At 41.4% G+C, this 17,121-nt stretch overlaps 1 protein-coding gene across 1 annotated transcript; it reads right to left on the bottom strand.

Moving 5' to 3' along the window:
* Positions 1-478: 478 nt before the first annotated feature.
* LOC125189385 lies at positions 479-1,076 on the bottom strand. The gene is made up of 2 exons (XM_048086667.1): positions 665-1,076; positions 479-555 (listed from the first exon to the last, which is right to left on the bottom strand). Exons 1-2 carry the CDS (start codon positions 1,074-1,076, stop codon positions 479-481), a joined length of 489 nt encoding a protein of 162 aa, XP_047942624.1.
* Positions 1,077-17,121: the final 16,045 nt, after the last annotated feature.

Here is a 17,121-nt window from a genome sequence, read left to right as displayed (position 1 = left end):
ACCTTTTTAGCAATAGCAGGTTGAGGGTTTTGAAAGGCGAAGGAAGTGATTGTGTGCCCAACGACAGGTAACCCAAAGATTCTCTGAGTTCCTAGACCCGGTGCCTAGTGGATTCTCCGGATCGGGAGATTTTATTTCAAACACACCTCGCTGACTTATCGCTCTCTTCAGTGGGCAGGCGAACGGTTGCGAGGATGTAAGCAACCGTATGTCCCCAAGAAAAGCGGATTTTGAATTTTGAATAGTAACCGTCTTCCCTCCAAATTCTCACTTGTGAAATTTCTTCCTCCCCCTAGCAACTCACAATTCCATAAAAAAAAGAAAAAAAAAACCAAAGGTGAAACACCAAATTCTCTGGTCTAGAGGTATGAGTGACAAAAAATTTCCCGAAGAGTTTAGTGTTTCGAAAATATTTTTGGAAAATTAATTTTTTTTTCTTTGTTTGGATTTTTCTTATATTAGCAAGCACTTAGACTATTTACACTAGCAAACGAGTATTCTCAAGACTCCCTAGGTCAGTGTACAGATAAACTTCTATTCCCCATTTTACCTGACCTATGAGTTCATTGAGAATAGCTATTTGCCTGACCAATTAGGAAATAATAGCAGATGCATGTAGTGGTGTTTCTTCTACCACATGCAGATCTGCATTATCCCTATATACCTTCACCATGTGTCCATTGGACTAGGAAAGGAACAAAATTTGGGGCGCTTCCTTGGATCTCTACTGCTCCATTTGCTCGAAGGCCAACGATCGTGTATGGTCCTATCCACTTGGATTTCAACTTCCCAGGAATCAGCTTGAGCCGAGATTGAAAAAGAAGTACTTTATGCCCTACTCGTAGTTCCTTGACCCGAAGGTTCTTATCACGCCAGAGCTTTGTTCTTTCTTTATACGACATTGCTGAGTCAAATGCCTCTAGCCTTAGCTCCTCCAGTTCTTGTAGTTGCAGCTTCCGTTCTTCTTCACAGGCCGGCGCCCTCATATTCATCTCTTTTATGGCCCAGTATGCCTTGTGTTCCACTTCCACGGGCAGATGGCACATTTTCCCGAACACCAACCTATAAGGTGACATACCGATTGGTGTTTTTTAAGAGGTCATATATGCCCATAGAGCATCATCAAGGCGCTTACTCCAATCTTTCTTCGTAGTATTCACCGTTTTTTCCAGAATGCTTTTGATTTCCATATTCGAGACTTCAGCTTGACCATTCGACTGGGGGGTGATATGGTGTAGACAGCCTATGATGCACACTGTATTTCCTCATCAACGGCTCCATGGTGCGGTTGTAGAAGTGTGTTCCCTCGTCAGAGATAATAGCTCTGGGCACCCCATACCTGTTGAAGAAAACGCCTTTAGAAATTTAGCTACTTCCTTCGATTCACAGGTGGGTGTAGCCTTTGCTTCTATCCATTTGGATACATAGTCCACTGCAACCAAGATGTAAGTGTTACCATGAGAAGATGGGAACGGTCCCATAAAATCCATTCCCCAGACGTCGAAAATTTCACAAATTATTATTGGCACTTGAGGCATCTCATCTCTCCTTGAAATTCCTCCTGTCTGTTGACATCTTTCGCAAACTTGACAGAATTCGAAAAAATCCTTGTTCAGGGTCGGCCAATAGAATCCGCTATCCAAGTCCTTTCTAGTAGTTTTCCTGGGTCCAAAATGACCTCCACACGCCAGGGCGTGACAATGGTTGAGCACATCCCTATGTTCCCATTCTGGAATGCATCGTCGAATTACTTGGTCTGAGCACATCTTCCAGAGATAAGGATCATCCCAGAAATAATATCTAGCCTCACTCCTTAGCTTCATCTTCTGGGCCCAGGAAATTTCTTGGGAACCTGTCATTTCTCCTGTGACTAAGTAATTAGCCAGGTCAGCGAACCATGGCTCTGTATTCAACGGATGCTTCCATTTGTCTGACGTTCCTGGACCTGTTACCGCCAACACTGCTTCCCAATTGATAGGTCTAGCAGATTTCCATAGATAATAAAGATGTTCCTCAGGGAAGGCATCAGATATAGCTTCGTCTGTGTCCCCTTGAAATATTCGACTTAAATGATCTGCAACTTTGTTCTCCGTCCCCTTTTTATCCTTTACCTCCCAGTCGAATTCTTGCAGTAGTAGCACTCACCTAATCAACCTTGGTTTAGACTCTCTCTTGGCTAGCAGATACTTAATGGTTGCGTGATAAGTGTAGACTATCACCTTCGACCCTAGTAAGTACGGTCGAAATTTCTCAAAAGAGTATACCACGACCAACATTTCCTTCTCTGTGGTATCATAGTTCTTCTGAGCCTGGTTGAGGGTCTTCGAGGCAGAGAAACTGACATAACTTTTCCCATCGATCTTCTGACCTAGGATCGCTCCTACCGCAAAATCACTTGCATCGCACATTACCTCAAAAGGGTGATTTCAATCTGGTGCTCCAATTATTGGTGCAGAGACGAGTTTATCTTTCATCATTTGAAATGCCTTCTTGCAATCTTCATTAAAAATGAACTCCCCGTCATTGTGCAAGAGATGAGTGAGTGGTTTTGCAATCCTCGCGAAATCTCTGATGAATCTTCTATAGAATCATGCATGCCCCAAGAATCCCCTAACCTCCTTCTGATTCGTGGGGTAGGGTAGCTTCGAGATCACATCCACTTTGGCCTTATCCACTTGAATACCTCTCTCAGAGACCACATGACCTAGGACTATTCCTTCTGGCACCATGAAATGGCATTTCTCTAAATTTAGGACTAGATTCTTCTCCTGACACCTTCTCAGTACCAGATCTAAATTGGTCAAGCACGAATCAAAAGAATTTCCATACACCGTGAAATCATCCATAAAAATTTCAATACACACTTCCAGCAAATCTGAGAAGATGCTCATCATACAACGCTGGAATGTGCCCGGTGCATTGCATAAACCAAACGACATTCTTCTGTATGCATAAGTGCCGAACGGACAGGTAAAGGTTGTCTTCTCCTGGTCTTTAGGATCCACATATATCTGGAAGTATCCACTGTATCCGTCTAGGAAGCAAAAATATTGCTTTCTAGCCAATCTTTCCAACATCTGGTCAATGAAGGGTAAAGGAAAATGGTCCTTCCTGGTGGCTTCCTGATCTTCCGGTAGTCAATGCACATACTCCATCCAGTCACCAATCGAGTAGGTACCAACTCATTCTTATCGTTCTCTATCACTTGTATTCCTGACTTCTTTGGCACCATGTGAACTGGGCTGACCCATTCACTGTCTGGAATGGAGTAAATAATACCCAAGGACAGCAACTTCAGGACTTCCTTCAGAACTTCTTCCCTCATGTTTGGGTTCAGCTTACGCTGCGGGTCTCTACGAGCCTTTGCCCCATCTTCGAGTCTGATGTCATGCATACAAAGGTCAGGGCTGATTCCCACCAGGTCTGAGAGAGTCCATCCTATGACCTTCTTGTTTCTCTGGATTACTTCCAGTAGATCATTCTCCTGCTCTGCTGTCAAGTGGCAGTTGATTATCACTGGGAATGTTTCATCCTCCCCAAAGGTAGGCATACTTTAGGCTCTCGGGCAATTTCTTCAACTCCTTCTTTGGTGTGATAGCTTCCTGGGGCAGGGAATTTTTCTCCAGGCTCCTGGTTGCCATTTCACCCAAGTCAGTTCCCTCGTCTGGGCTCCTCACTTGAACAGACCCCGTCGACTCAAATGACAGCGGTTGGTGGCAGAATGTCATGATCGCTTCATTGATCTGCTCGTCTGTCAGGTTCCGAGTTAATAGGGTTTCACACCATCCTGTCACCTCCTTGTCAACAGACTGACTCAACTCCGAATTGTTGAACTGTTCCTGTATTAATTCAGTCTCAAGGTATTCCTGGACCAGGGGCTTAATAACATCAACAACATGCAAATTTTCCACATCCAATGGTTTCTTCATGGCTTCATCAATGCTAAAGGTGTATTTCTCCCCATGGTAGTCTAGGCATATAGTCCCGTCAAACACATCAATAATAGTCTTAGCGGTGCATAGGAATGGTCTTCCTAAAAGCACTCCGCTAGACTCAGCAGATTCGTTATCACTCATTTTAATTACATGGAAATCAGCTGGGTACAGGAAATCATGCACTTTTACTATCACAATCTCCAGCACACCTTCGGGTGAAATGCATGTTCTATCGGCTAACTGAATTACTACTTTCGTATCAACCAAACTTACCCCTATCAACTTCTTATATATCGAAAGTGGTAACACATTTATCGAGGCTCCTAGATCACACATTGCATGCTCAATTTTAATGTCACCCAAAGAAATGGGCAAAGTGAACATACATGGGTCTGTGCATTTTGATGGCATCCTCCTCTTTTGTATCACAGTCGACACATTTTCTCCAATTACTATCTTCCCGTCGGGTTTGGTTTTTCCAACTATGAACTCCTTGATGAATTTGCTGAACGTAGGCAGCTTCAGAGCCTGTAGGAACGGTAAGTTGATTTCCAGTTTGCCGAAGATCTCCGAGAAGTCTTCAGTGTCACCCTTCTTCTTCTTAGCCTCCCCTCGGTGAGGAAATGACTTCATGCGCTTCAACGTTCCTGCTGGACCCCCGACTGAAGACTCTCTTATTTCTTTCCTTACTTCCTCAATCTCCACTTCAGGCTCTTTGTCTAAGAAAAATGGATCAGTCATACGAGGTAGTGGCTTCTCCAAATCACCTTTTTGAAGGCCATCTTCTACCCTGGTGTTCTTTATCTCAATATCTCTTTGATCAGTGGTCAGTTTCTCCTCTTCCTTGCTTGTCACAGGAGGTACACTCTCATCGTCTTTCATTACTGGACCCTCATAGCCCCGTCCTGACCTCATAGTAATCTGACTAATGTTTGCCCGGTCAGGTGGTTTCACTGAAGCTGGTATCCTTCCCTCGTGTCCCCTCATCTCATTCAACGAAGTGGCCAATTGCGACATTTGATTGGCCAACATATCCATGGCAAACTTCTGTTCTTGTTGTGCATCTTGAATTTTGTGTACCACATCATTGTTTGCCTGCATATTGTTCTGCATATGTTGTGAAAGCTGACTAGGTCGTGTACCATATCATTCAGATTCCTCTTAGGCTTAAAGTTCGGTTGATTTAAACTCGACCCTTGATTATGGCCCGGTCCACTTCCCTGATTTGGGAGATAGTTCTCTTGACCTCCTTGATTGTTGCTGAACTGACTCCCTGGTCCTTGATTTCCCTGGTGTGTATGCTGGAAATTCGGATTGTTTCCCGTGGCGTTCCTCTGGTGTGGTGGCACATAAGAACTCCCTTGATTACTCTGGTTCCTATTGTTCCAATTAGGAGTAAAATCTCAACCCAAAAAAAAATGCGTGGCAGCAGCCAAAACACAGTGTCCAGATCACTTTGCATGTTTACTTACGCATCCATCTCTGTGGGATTCGATCCATGCTTCCCTGTACTAATCTTTTTTTTGCATAATGGGTTGAGGGTTTTGAAAGGTATAAGGTGATTGTGTGCCCAACGACAGGTGATTTCGAGGATTCCCTGAGATCCTAGACTCTGCGGTCTAGTGGTTTTCTCTGGATCTAGGAAATTTGAATACACATTTCACTCCTCTGCGCTCTTCAGGTGCTGATGGAGTCTGAGGAGTTTCGGGCGGGTGCCAAGGCTCGCTGGCTGAAGAAGCAACAGCTGAACCTCGCCGGCGATTACAGCAGCAGCGCCAGATCCTACGAGCTCCCTGACAGTGCCGAAGAGGTCCCGACCCCTCCATCGTTATCTCGCCGCACTTGTCTGGTTGGTCAAAAGAGGGCGCAACGGGCATCTAGTGGACTTGCCGGCGGGTCCCAGGAGGTTCAGTCGGCAGCTTCTTCTGGCCAGACGTATCCCGAGCTCGCCAGCCTCGCGCGTACATAGATGCAGCAGAGCATGTTCGCAGTTATACGTGAATGGCGTGCGACAACTGACCCTGTGGAGAAGGGGTTACTTTTTGATCTCATCCAGAGTATGCGGGCCGATTTGGGGTTCCCGGCTAGCGGCACGGCGGGATGCGCCGGGGATTCCGATGCGGCCGGGTCTGGCCAAGGCGGCGACAAGGAGTGAGGCGAGGCCGCGTGTATGGAAGTAGGAGGGTTTTCTTTATGTAATTTTTTTTAGCATGTACTTTTTTTTAATTAGATAAAATGATTGCATTTTCCTGTATCTGTGTCGTAAATTTAATTTCGTATTTGCGTGATTGTAATTTACAATATGAATTTATTATTTTGTTTATTGTGGCTAGTCCTAGTGCTAGTTGAAGAGCGAGATGTGAGAGTGATGTGTGTTGTTTTGTAAAATGGAACTTCCCCGATCCAGAGAATCCACTAGACATTGGGTCTAGGAACTTAGAGAATCGTTGGGTTACCTGTCGTTGGGCACACAATCACTTCCTTCTCCTTCAAAACCCTCAACCCACTATGCTAAAATATTAGTACAGGGAAGCAGGGATCGAATCCACAGAGACAGATGCGTAAGTAAACATGCTAAAAGACCTAGAAACTATTTTTGGCTGCTGCCACGCAATTTTTTCGGGGTTGAGATTTAATTCCTAGACTCTGGAAATGAAATGTCCTATCCTAACAGCTAGATCTAGGCAGAGATAACAGAACATGCATAATGGTGACCAAATGAGCTTGAAATTACTACTAGACGGGGTAAACGGCTTCCTAAACTAACCTAGACACAAGAAAGAACAGCACGTGGGGACCATTTCCCTAAACGGCATAGTACGACGGAAAAAGCTACAGATTAACCAACTAAAGGACTAACTAACAGCGACATCATCTTCTCTAACTTTTATCACGAAATAACAGATGAAAAATAGAGCAAAGCAAGGATCGAAACAGGGCAAACGAAATTAAACCGATTAACACAAAGGACTACTGAAACTAAAGCATGTCTACGGTTACTAGACGAGGTAAACAAGTAAACCAAATTTAAATGTCACAACCATGCAAATATGAACAGATCTACACGTTGGATGCTTCATCCACTCCGGCTCCAAGTCATCCACAACAATTCAACACAATTCCCATCTCCGATCTCCGCAGATTCAACCAGATATTTCCGTGCAATTCAAACTCCACCTCAGATCAATCAACAATATCTATCAAAAACAAACAGATAATGCAACAATAACATAACTGAAACCAAAACAGCAAATTCCTTAGCAAAATACGCAATATCCAACGAGAAAGTAGCAAAACACGACCGAGCTTCGAACAGCGAAGACTCGGGAAATCCGAAACACAAACAAAAGCAAATAAAGGATTGTATCTTCGCCTCCCTTGGAGACGGTGTTACACCACGACGGAATTAGAACGTGAACTCCTACGATGATTCCCCTAGAAGTGTGTGTGTAGAGATATGGGAAAGCTAAACTAAGAGCTGATGATGCGAAAGAAAGACTCTCTTCATGTCGAATGCGTGCTCTTATTTATAAGGGGCGGAGCTTCTAGATTCTTCCTGGTGTTTCGCATTTTTCCCTCCCCATGGATGCTCCTTCGTCTAGTAAAACTCTTCCCTTTTTCTGCTCACTTTTTCCCACCAGCTTCTTCCTTCAGGTAATCCCTTCTTTCTTCCTGGGGCTGGCATTTTCTCTACACACCTGGCTTATAAAACTTTGTTAGACCCAGGAAATCACAGAATTTATCCCATAACCGATACATGAAATTAGCCTTATCACTAGTCCAGTTTCTAGTCCACTATTGTGCATGGGTGTCCTAGTGATGTGTCAGGCAGTTTCTAGTCCTAATGACGTGGCAGGAGGTGTCCAGTTTCTAGTCCAGGAGCCATTGTGGATGCTCTAAGTAAGAGAAGATAAGACTATCTTCTATACTTCCTCCGTCCATAAAGAATATTGTTAGTGGAGAATGGGTCACATCTCATTAGAGAGAAAGGACTCTCCAAAATTAGAAAATGCATATTCTTGTGGGATAGATTAAAAAGGAAAGAGTGCATATTCTTGTGGGAAGGATGGAGTATTATTTTATCTCAATTTTAACTATTTATTACTATCATCTTCGCAAAACAACGTCCAAAAAGAAATCATCTTCGCAAAACAACGGCCTAAAAGAAATCAATCACTTTAGCCGGAACGAAGGGAGGATTAGAGGTGCCCAGGGTTCCAGAACCGCTGACTCCGGTTTTGGAAATTTCCGAACGAGAATCGAACCGCGAAGGAGTTTCGTGGATACGGTTCCGGTTCCAAAACCGCTGGTTTCGGTTCCGAACCGGCAGTTTTCCAACGGCTTTTTACGATTTTTCACAGTTCCGAACCGTCGATTTTCGGCGGTTTTTTGCAATTTCGGCTCAGTTTCATGGGTTTTCGATGGTTTTTCGTGGTTCCAGCACGGTTTCGATTCAGTAATTTTCAAACCTGAACCAGTCCATGGTTTTAAAATCAATGATTTCGGTTCGAGTAAATTCTCACGGTTCCAGTTCAGAACCGTAACCGTCGGTTATGGTTTTGCAGTTAACCACCAGAACCGTAAACCTAGGACACCTCTAGGGAGGATTAGTTTAGAAGTGCGGATTATAAATGAATGTGAAATCTATAACAAAGTTAAAAATTTTATGATATTGAAATATCGATGCCAAAAAAGTAGAAACATTGAATTATAGTTCCCTTTGCTATTTATTTGCTATTTATGTAGGTGATATTAAAAAGGGAAACGAAACAGTAAATTAAAGAGATTATGCTTCAATAATTGCTTCCATAGTTGAGTTGAACCACCTCTTTGTCTATGGGCCCAAGGTGCAATACTCAATCCATCTCCAATACTACTATACCAGTATAAAATTCCAATCAATTTTATATATTAATAACTAAATTTATTTTTATTTTGATTAATTAGATCACACTCTCTATTAAATAATTACACTCATATATAAAACTGTTAGAATCTTAGAATCATCGACTACACATTAGTCTGATATTATCCACTTTAGACCGAGCTTGTTCACACAGATTTGTCTTTGAATTATTTCCAAAAGGTGTCAAATTAATTTGGAGTTAGACAACACTTATATATAGCTTCCAACTTTCCTTCTCATCTGATGTTGGATGCGTTTGTAACCCATCAAACCTCCCCTTAAACCGAGACTACATTGGAACGCAGTCGTCACACTAAGATATTACGGGCCAAGATCGAACTTTAGTCATCCTAGGCCCAACTCGAATATGGGTCATCCAGAGCCTGACCCAAGTCACCTTGGCTTTAATACCATTTCTTAGCATCGTGGACTGCACATTAGTTTGATAGTGTCCACTTTAGGCTGATCCCGTCCGCACGGATTTATTTTTAAGTCACTCTCAAAAGGTCTCAAACTAAATGGAGTTGGAGTAGTATATAGTTTCCAAGTTTTCTCACTCATCCAATATAGGGAGATTTAGTGGCAGACGCAGGATTTTGATATTTGAAGGTTCCAATTACCCCATGTACGGTTGAAAAATAAACTTTTTATTATCATGTACGGTTGAAAAATAGAATCTAAAATCAACATAAAAGTTAAGTTATATAATGAGGTTTAATAATCGATTCAATTTCAATGATTAGAAATTTTATCTCAATCTTTAAAATTATCGAATTTATATCTAAGTTATAATAATCGCATCAATTCTTTCTTAACTTATTCAATTTGCTGTGATCATATGATAACCTATAATTATGGTGATAATCTAATAATCCTCATTTTATGGACGAAAATTATCATTTTATAGAACAGAATATCATTTTATGGATTAAAAGTATCATTTTATGTATGCTGAAAAAATATCATTTTATCATGTATAAATATCATTTTTAGTAAAAATGATACTTTTGACCCATAAAATGATAGGGTTATTAGGTTATCACATAAATATGAGTTATCATTATAACGCACCCCTTGCCGATTATATCTATATCTCTGCAACTTGTACAATTTTCTATTATTGAAAATTTAATTCCAACGATGGAATCGTGACTTAATGTGTCAAAAAAATATCTACTTATATTTCTCCCGAAAATAAATTGGACAAGAATATATTAATATTTTATATTTTAATTTTAGAAATAAATATAAGATAACTATTATTTTATTTATTTTGAAATAACTATACGAAAATAATACTCCCTCCGTCCCGGAGTATTAGACTCACTTCTTTTGGGCATATTATTTAAGGAATTGATATTTAAATAATTAAAGTGGAGAGAGTAAAATATGAGAGAGGGAAAAAGTAGGGGAGAGAAGAGAGAAAAAAGTAGGTGGAGAATAAAATACATATAGATGCTTTTTGCTAAAAAAGGAAATGAGTCTAATATGTTGGGACATCCCAAAAAGGAAAGTTGGTCTAATACCTTAGGACGGAGGGAGTAGTATATTAATTTGATACATATTGAAAAGATTGAGATAGAATTCTTCAATTGAAAAATCTAGAATAGAATTAATATACTTTACTAAAATTTGAAATGATATTAATAAAATCAATACAATATTCGATCATTAAGCTGCCTAAATTAAGTGATGATAAACAACCAAATTTTATACAACCAAAATAAGGTTATATTAATAATTTGATGTATTAATTATATTAAAATAATAAATGTAGTAAGTGGACAAGTTAAAAAGACTTATTAACCTCATTTTTTATTTTATACTTGAATTTTCTTTATACTGTTTTTAAAATTTAAATTAAAGTATGCACTAATTACATTAATGGCTCCAAAAAATATGAAAAAATTATACAAATCATAAATATATGACCACAATATTATTCAATTTCCATGTACTATATATGCATCCATATATTTTAATTAAATGCATAAATAAACCTTTTTTTATTTAAATAAATTAATTTCTGGTTGTACAAAATTTGATTACATAGATTTTTTGTTGTTTGAGATTTATAACTTTCATCCCAGTTTCTTTTTCTTTCCCCTATTTTTCAACGCACATGCGGTATCCAAGTTTATAGCTTCACTTTAGTCGCTATCAAACGTCTAAATTTTATTTCAATTCAACAAATATCAAGATGGCCATTACCAAAAGTTTCAGCATTATGAGAAGTCCACGCATTTCCAAAAGAAAAGTAAGTGTAGTTGCCATAACACAAAAGTTCTTGCACTTTGATTTTCTGTTCAGTTTTGGACAAGTTAGTTATGTCCAACTTACTCGAGATTTTTACGTAACGATTAACACTAAACTGTCTATCAAAACATGAACAATTTTATAAGAGTATAAAATAATTTGATTGAAGGTGTAAGCCCTCCTTCCCCCTGTTACCTCTTTTCCTACCTCTTTTCCTTTTTCTTTTTTTTTAATATATAATTAGTACTAAGGATATTCGTCGATGGACTCAGTGACTATTCACCGTGTTGAATATATAGGTACCTTGATGAGAGGGCCAGCTGACCCAAGTATTTAAAGGTTGCTCCATACTCAAAAGCATGGATCAATTCATAACCATTTGGTTAAGAATGAACTAGTCACATGCCACTCGACCATACCCTTTGAGTTCTTATATGAACTTAGATTCGAATATGAGCAGTCTTATGTAGTACTCCCTCTGTACGCGAATAGGAGTCTCGTTTTTCCATTTTAGTTCATCCGCGAATAAGAGTCTCGGTTCACTTTTACCATAAATGGTATTAGGGTCTGAAGAGACGACACAACTAGTGTGTGGGTGGTCACTGTGTGCACAGAAAGAAATAACAGGTTCCTAGGTCCAGCAAATCCGCTAGATCACACGGTCTAGGAACTCGTTGGTCGTCGGAAAATCCTGGTCGTCGGACACACAGAGCACTCCTTCAAAAACCCTCAACCACTTTACTAAAACCTAGCACAGGGAAGTAGGGATCGATCCCACAGAGATGGATGCGTAATAATCATGCTCAAGGATTAGGGGATTGTTTTTGGGTTGGCTGCTGCCACGCATTTTTTTGGGTTGAGGAAATTAAACTTAAACTTTGGATTTTAAACTGCTACGCTAACAGCTAGATCTAGGCGAAACAACAAAAGCATGCATGAAAACTAAACCGAACAATCACTAGATCTGAGAAACTACTCTAATTACCTAGATCTGGAAAATAAACTGACGGTGGGGACCATAACTGAAAAAACAGAGTACGGACGAAAAGCTGGAAAAACAACTAATTAAGGTACTAACTAACAGCGACATCATCTTCTCCAACTAATTTGCGTAAAAACTCAGAAGAAAACAGCATGAGCGAAATCGGAACAGAGCAGACTGGATTTAAACAATTTTAATGAAGAACAATTAAGAACTAAACAGATCTACGGATGCTAGACGAAGCAAAACAGAAAGCAAACAGAAAACTCAAAATCCATGCATAACTTGACTTCCCCTGTTCAGATCCAACCTCGGACGCTAAATCCACTCCGCATCCAAGCATCCGACACTAACTCCAGCCAAAAGAAACATTTCATAACTTCAGATTTAACCAACAACCTCCGATCAACAATAACACCACAGATCTACAGCCAAATTCCCAGATCGAGCACTAAAGTAACAAAAACAGAGATCAACATGCAACTTGCCGAAATAAAAACTCTCAACAGCAGGATCAACGTAGATCAACACGAAATAACACAACTATAACGAAAACTAAAAAGTGAATAGATAATCAGTAACATCAATAGCCAAATCGACTTCCAAAAGTGAAGTTCGAACGAAATAGAGTGCAAAAGAACTTAAAGTAAATCGATTGTATCTTCGCCCTCACGCGGACGGTGTTACGACGGAATCTCTCTGAAGAATTAACCCTTTGAAACCTAAAACTACCCCAGAACTCCCATTTCCCAAGTGTGTGTTGTGTGTGAGCTAAGAGTGAACGAAAAGAGTGTTTTTTTTTTCTGTGTTGCATGCTCCTCTATTTATAGGCGTTGAAGTGGGGCCCAGCGAGGTATAGATAGACTTTGTTGCCCTCAGCTATTGACTCCCTTCTTCAAGCCTTCTTTTCCTTAGATTATGCTCACTTCTACTTCATTTCTTCGCTAGGACTGTTTCCTTCAGCATCTCCTGGATCTAACGATTACTGTCACACACCTGGCTTAGAAACCGTGTTAGACCAAAGCAAAATGTAATGCTTTTCACTATATAACCGATGCATGAAATTATCTCCATCCCTCCTTGACTTCTTCCCCAAAGCTCTCCTTGACTTCTTCCTCCAGGTTTGCTTCCTCTAGCTTATTTCCTTGACCATGACCCCAAAAAAATTGAAGACGCCAGACTCCTAGGTCAAGGTTAGAATGTAAGGCATTGGTTTCCTTTGGAGTCTGGTGCTTCGAAAATATTTTTGGAAGATTTTAAATTGTATATACTCCATTTTTTGGATTTTCTTTAGTTAGCAAAGCAATTAAACTATTTACACATTCCCTTTGAGTATCCTCGAGATTCCCTGGTTCAACACATATTTTCAAAAATGTCAACCATTTACTTGACCCAGGAATTCATCGAGAATACCTCCTCGTCCGTCTAGGCGATAGTAGAGAGTGCGTGTAGTGGAACTTCGTCCACCACACACAGCTCGGAATTATCCCTATAGACTTTCACTCTATGACCATTAACAAGAAAAGGGACAGAGTTAGAGGCACTTCCCTGGATCTCCACTGCTCCGTTTGCGCGGAGGCCGACGACGGTATATGGGCCGATCCATTTAGACTTCAATTTCCCTGGCATCAGCTTGAGCCGGGATTGGAAAAGGAGCACCTTCTGTCCCACATGAAGTTCCTTGACTCGGAGATTCTTGTCATGCCATAACTCCGTCCTTTCTTTGTACCACATGGCAGACTCAAATGACTCCAGCCTAAGTTCCTCCAGTTCTTGTAATTGTAACTTCCTCTCTTCTTCGCAAGCTATAGGTTTCATGTTCAACTCTTTCACTGCCCAGTACGCCTTGTGCTCAATACCCACAGGTAAGTGACACATCTTGCCAAACACAAGCCTGTAAAGCGACATTTCGATAGGCATTTTAAAAGCAGTTCTGTAGGCCCACAATGCGTCACCGAGCCTCTTGCTCCAGTCCTTCCTTGACGGATTAAGCTGTCTTCTCCAATATCGCCTTGATCTCGCGATTAGAAATCTCCGCTTGGCCATTAGACTAGGGGTGGTACGGAGTCGACACTCTATGGTGAACACCATATTTCTTCATCAGAGCCTCGATGGTGCGATTACAGAAATGAGTTCCTTGATCTGAGACGATGGCTCGGGAACTCCATATCTGTTGAAAATATTGGCCTTCGAGAAATTTTGCCACCTCCTTCGATTCACATGTTGTGGTGGCCTTGGCTTCTATCCACTTAGACACATAGTCTACTGCAACCAATATATAAGTGTTCCCACAGGATGATGGGAACGGTCCCATAAAGTCCATTCCCCACACATCGAAAATTTCGCACACGATCACCGGGACCTGAGGCATCTCGTCCCTCCTTGAAATTCCCCCCGTCTGTTGGCATCTCTCGCAACATTGGCAAAACTCAAAGGCATCCCTATTTAACGTCGGCCAATAAAAACCGCTGTCCAGAACCTTCCTTGCTGTCTTCCTTAGTCCAAAGTGACCTCCACATGCCAAAGTGTGGCAATGAATTAGCACATCTTTTTGTTCCCATTTGGGAATGCAGCGTCTAATCACTTGATCTGAGCACATTTTCCACAGGTAGGGGTCGTCCCAAAAGTAATATTTGGCTTCGCTTTTAATTTTCATCCTCTGGGCCCGGGAAACTTCGTCTGAGCTTGGCACCTCTCCCGTGACCAAGTAGTTGGCTAAGTCAGCAAACCACGGTTCTGCGTTAAGTGTGCGCTTCCCTTTATCGAGATTCTCCTAGACCGGTTAAAGCCAAAACTGCTTCCCAGTCAATTGGTCTAGGAAATTTCTCCAGAAAGTACAAATGTTCCTCGGGGAAGGCATCGGGTATGGCCTCTTCTGTTTCCCCTTGATATATTCTGCTCAAGTGATCGGCTACTCTATTCTCCGTTCCTCTTTTGTCTCTCACTTCCCAATCAAACTCCTGCAAGAGCAACACCCAACGGATTAACCTCGGCTTAGACTCCTTCTTAGCCAGTAAGTACTTTATTGTTGTGTGATCCGTGAAGACTATAACCCTCGACCCAAGAAGGTAGGGTCGGAATTTTTCAAACGAGTATACGACAGCCAACATTTCCTTCTCCGTGGTGTCATAATTCTTCTAAGCCTGATTCAGCGTCTTGGAAGCATAGAAGATCACATAACTTTTTCCATCAATTTTCTGTCCTAGGACAGCTCCCACAGCAAAATCACTCGCGTCGCACATTATCTCAAAAGGATGATTCCAGTCTGGCGCCCTGATAATTGGTGCTGACACTAACCTGTCCTTGAGCAACTGAAATGCCTTTTTGCATCCTTCGTCAAAGACGAATTCCACATCATTGTGCAACAAATGAGTGAGTGGTTGCGCGATTTTCGCGAAATCCTTGATAAACCTCCTATAAAACCCTGCGTGACCTAGGAAGCCTCTCACCTCTTTTTGGTTCGTAGGGTACGGTAACTTTGATATCACATCTACCTTTGCTTTGTCTACTTGTATCCCTCTCTCAGAAACCACGTGACCCAGGACAATGCCTTCCGTTACCATGAAATGACATTTCTCGAAATTCAATACTAAATGCTTCTCTTGGCATCTCTGTAACACTAGATCAAGGCTGGCCAAACAAGTATCAAATGAGTTCCCATATACGGTGAAATCGTCCATGAATATCTCAATGCATACTTCCAGCAGATCCGAAAAAATGCTCATCATACACCGTTGGAAAGTTCCTGGTGCATTACACAATCCAAACGGCATTCTTCGGTATGCATAAGTACCAAAGGGGCACGTGAACGTGGTTTTCCCTTGGTCCTCTGGGTTAACGTAGATCTGGAAATAGCCACTGTATCCATCAAGGAAACAAAAATACTGTTTGCCAGCCAGTCTTTCTAACATCTGATCAATGAAAGGTAGGGAGAAATGATCCTTCTTTGTGGCTTCGTTCAACTTCCTGTAGTCGATGCACATCCTCCACCCCGTCACTAGTCTAGTGGGCACCAGCTCGTTCTTTTCATTCTTAACAACCTGTATTCCAGACTTTTTAGGTACCATATGGACAGGACTGACCCACTCGCTGTCCGGAATGGAGTAGATGATCCCTAGAGCAAGCAATTTTAACACCTCCTTTAGGACCTCCTCTCGCATGTTCGGATTTAGTTTCCGTTGTGCATCTCGATGAGCCTTCGCACCTTCTTCTAGACGAATGTGGTGCATACAAAGATCCGGACTTATTCCTACCAAATCCGAGAGAGTCCACCCTATTGCTTTCTTGTTTCTTTTGATGACTTCCAACAACCCCTTCTCCTGCTCCTTGGTCAGGTTACTGTTGACTATTACTGGGAATGTCTCATTCTCCTCCAAGTAAGCGTACTTGAGGCCTGGCGGAAGTTTCTTCAGTTCCTTCTTTGTTCCATTCGTCTCCTGGGGCAAGGGATTTTTGTCTGCAATTTCTGGTAATGCCTCCTTCCCAGACCCAGGAGAATTCTCCAGACTAGCCACGTGAGCCGATCCCTTAGATTTGGCTGACTCGGGACTTCTGCAAAACTCCATGATGGCCTCCGTGAGTTCCTCATCTGTCAACTCCGTTGTGTTCATTGCTGCACACCATCCTACGACTTCTCTGTCAATTGAATGGCTCAACTCCGAATTGTCAATTTGTTCTTGTATCAATTCCGTCTCAAGATATTCTTGGACCAGGGGGTTAATAACATCAATAGCATACAGATTCTCAACATCTAAAGGCCTTTTCATCCCCTCATCTATGCTGAATGTATATTTTTCCCCATTATAATCCAAGCAAATTGTTCCATCGAAGACATCGATAATGGTCTTAGCAGTACGCAAAAATGGTCTCCCTAAAAGCACGCCACTAGACTCAGCAGACTCATTATCATTCATCTTGATCACATAAAAATCAGCAGGATATAGAAAATCATGCACTTTAACTATGACATTTTCCAACACACCTTCAGGACAAATGCAAGTTCTATCTGCTAACTGGATCACTACCTTGGTAGCAACCATCCT

The sequence above is a fragment of the Salvia hispanica genome, chromosome 5, assembly GCF_023119035.1.
Source record: "Salvia hispanica cultivar TCC Black 2014 chromosome 5, UniMelb_Shisp_WGS_1.0, whole genome shotgun sequence".
Lineage (NCBI taxonomy): Eukaryota > Viridiplantae > Streptophyta > Magnoliopsida > Lamiales > Lamiaceae > Salvia > Salvia hispanica.
The sequence above is the reverse complement of the archived record's forward strand: the minus strand, read 5'-3'. Positions and strand labels throughout refer to the sequence as shown.

Coding starts and splice junctions, on each gene's coding strand:
- LOC125189385 (XM_048086667.1), bottom strand. CDS start 1,076: ATGTCACCTTATAGGTTGGTGTTCGGGAAAATGTGCCATCTGCCCGTG. Junction 556..664: donor CCAATGGACACATGGTGAAG/GTATATAGGGAT, acceptor ATGAACTCATAG/GTCAGGTAAAATGGGGAATA.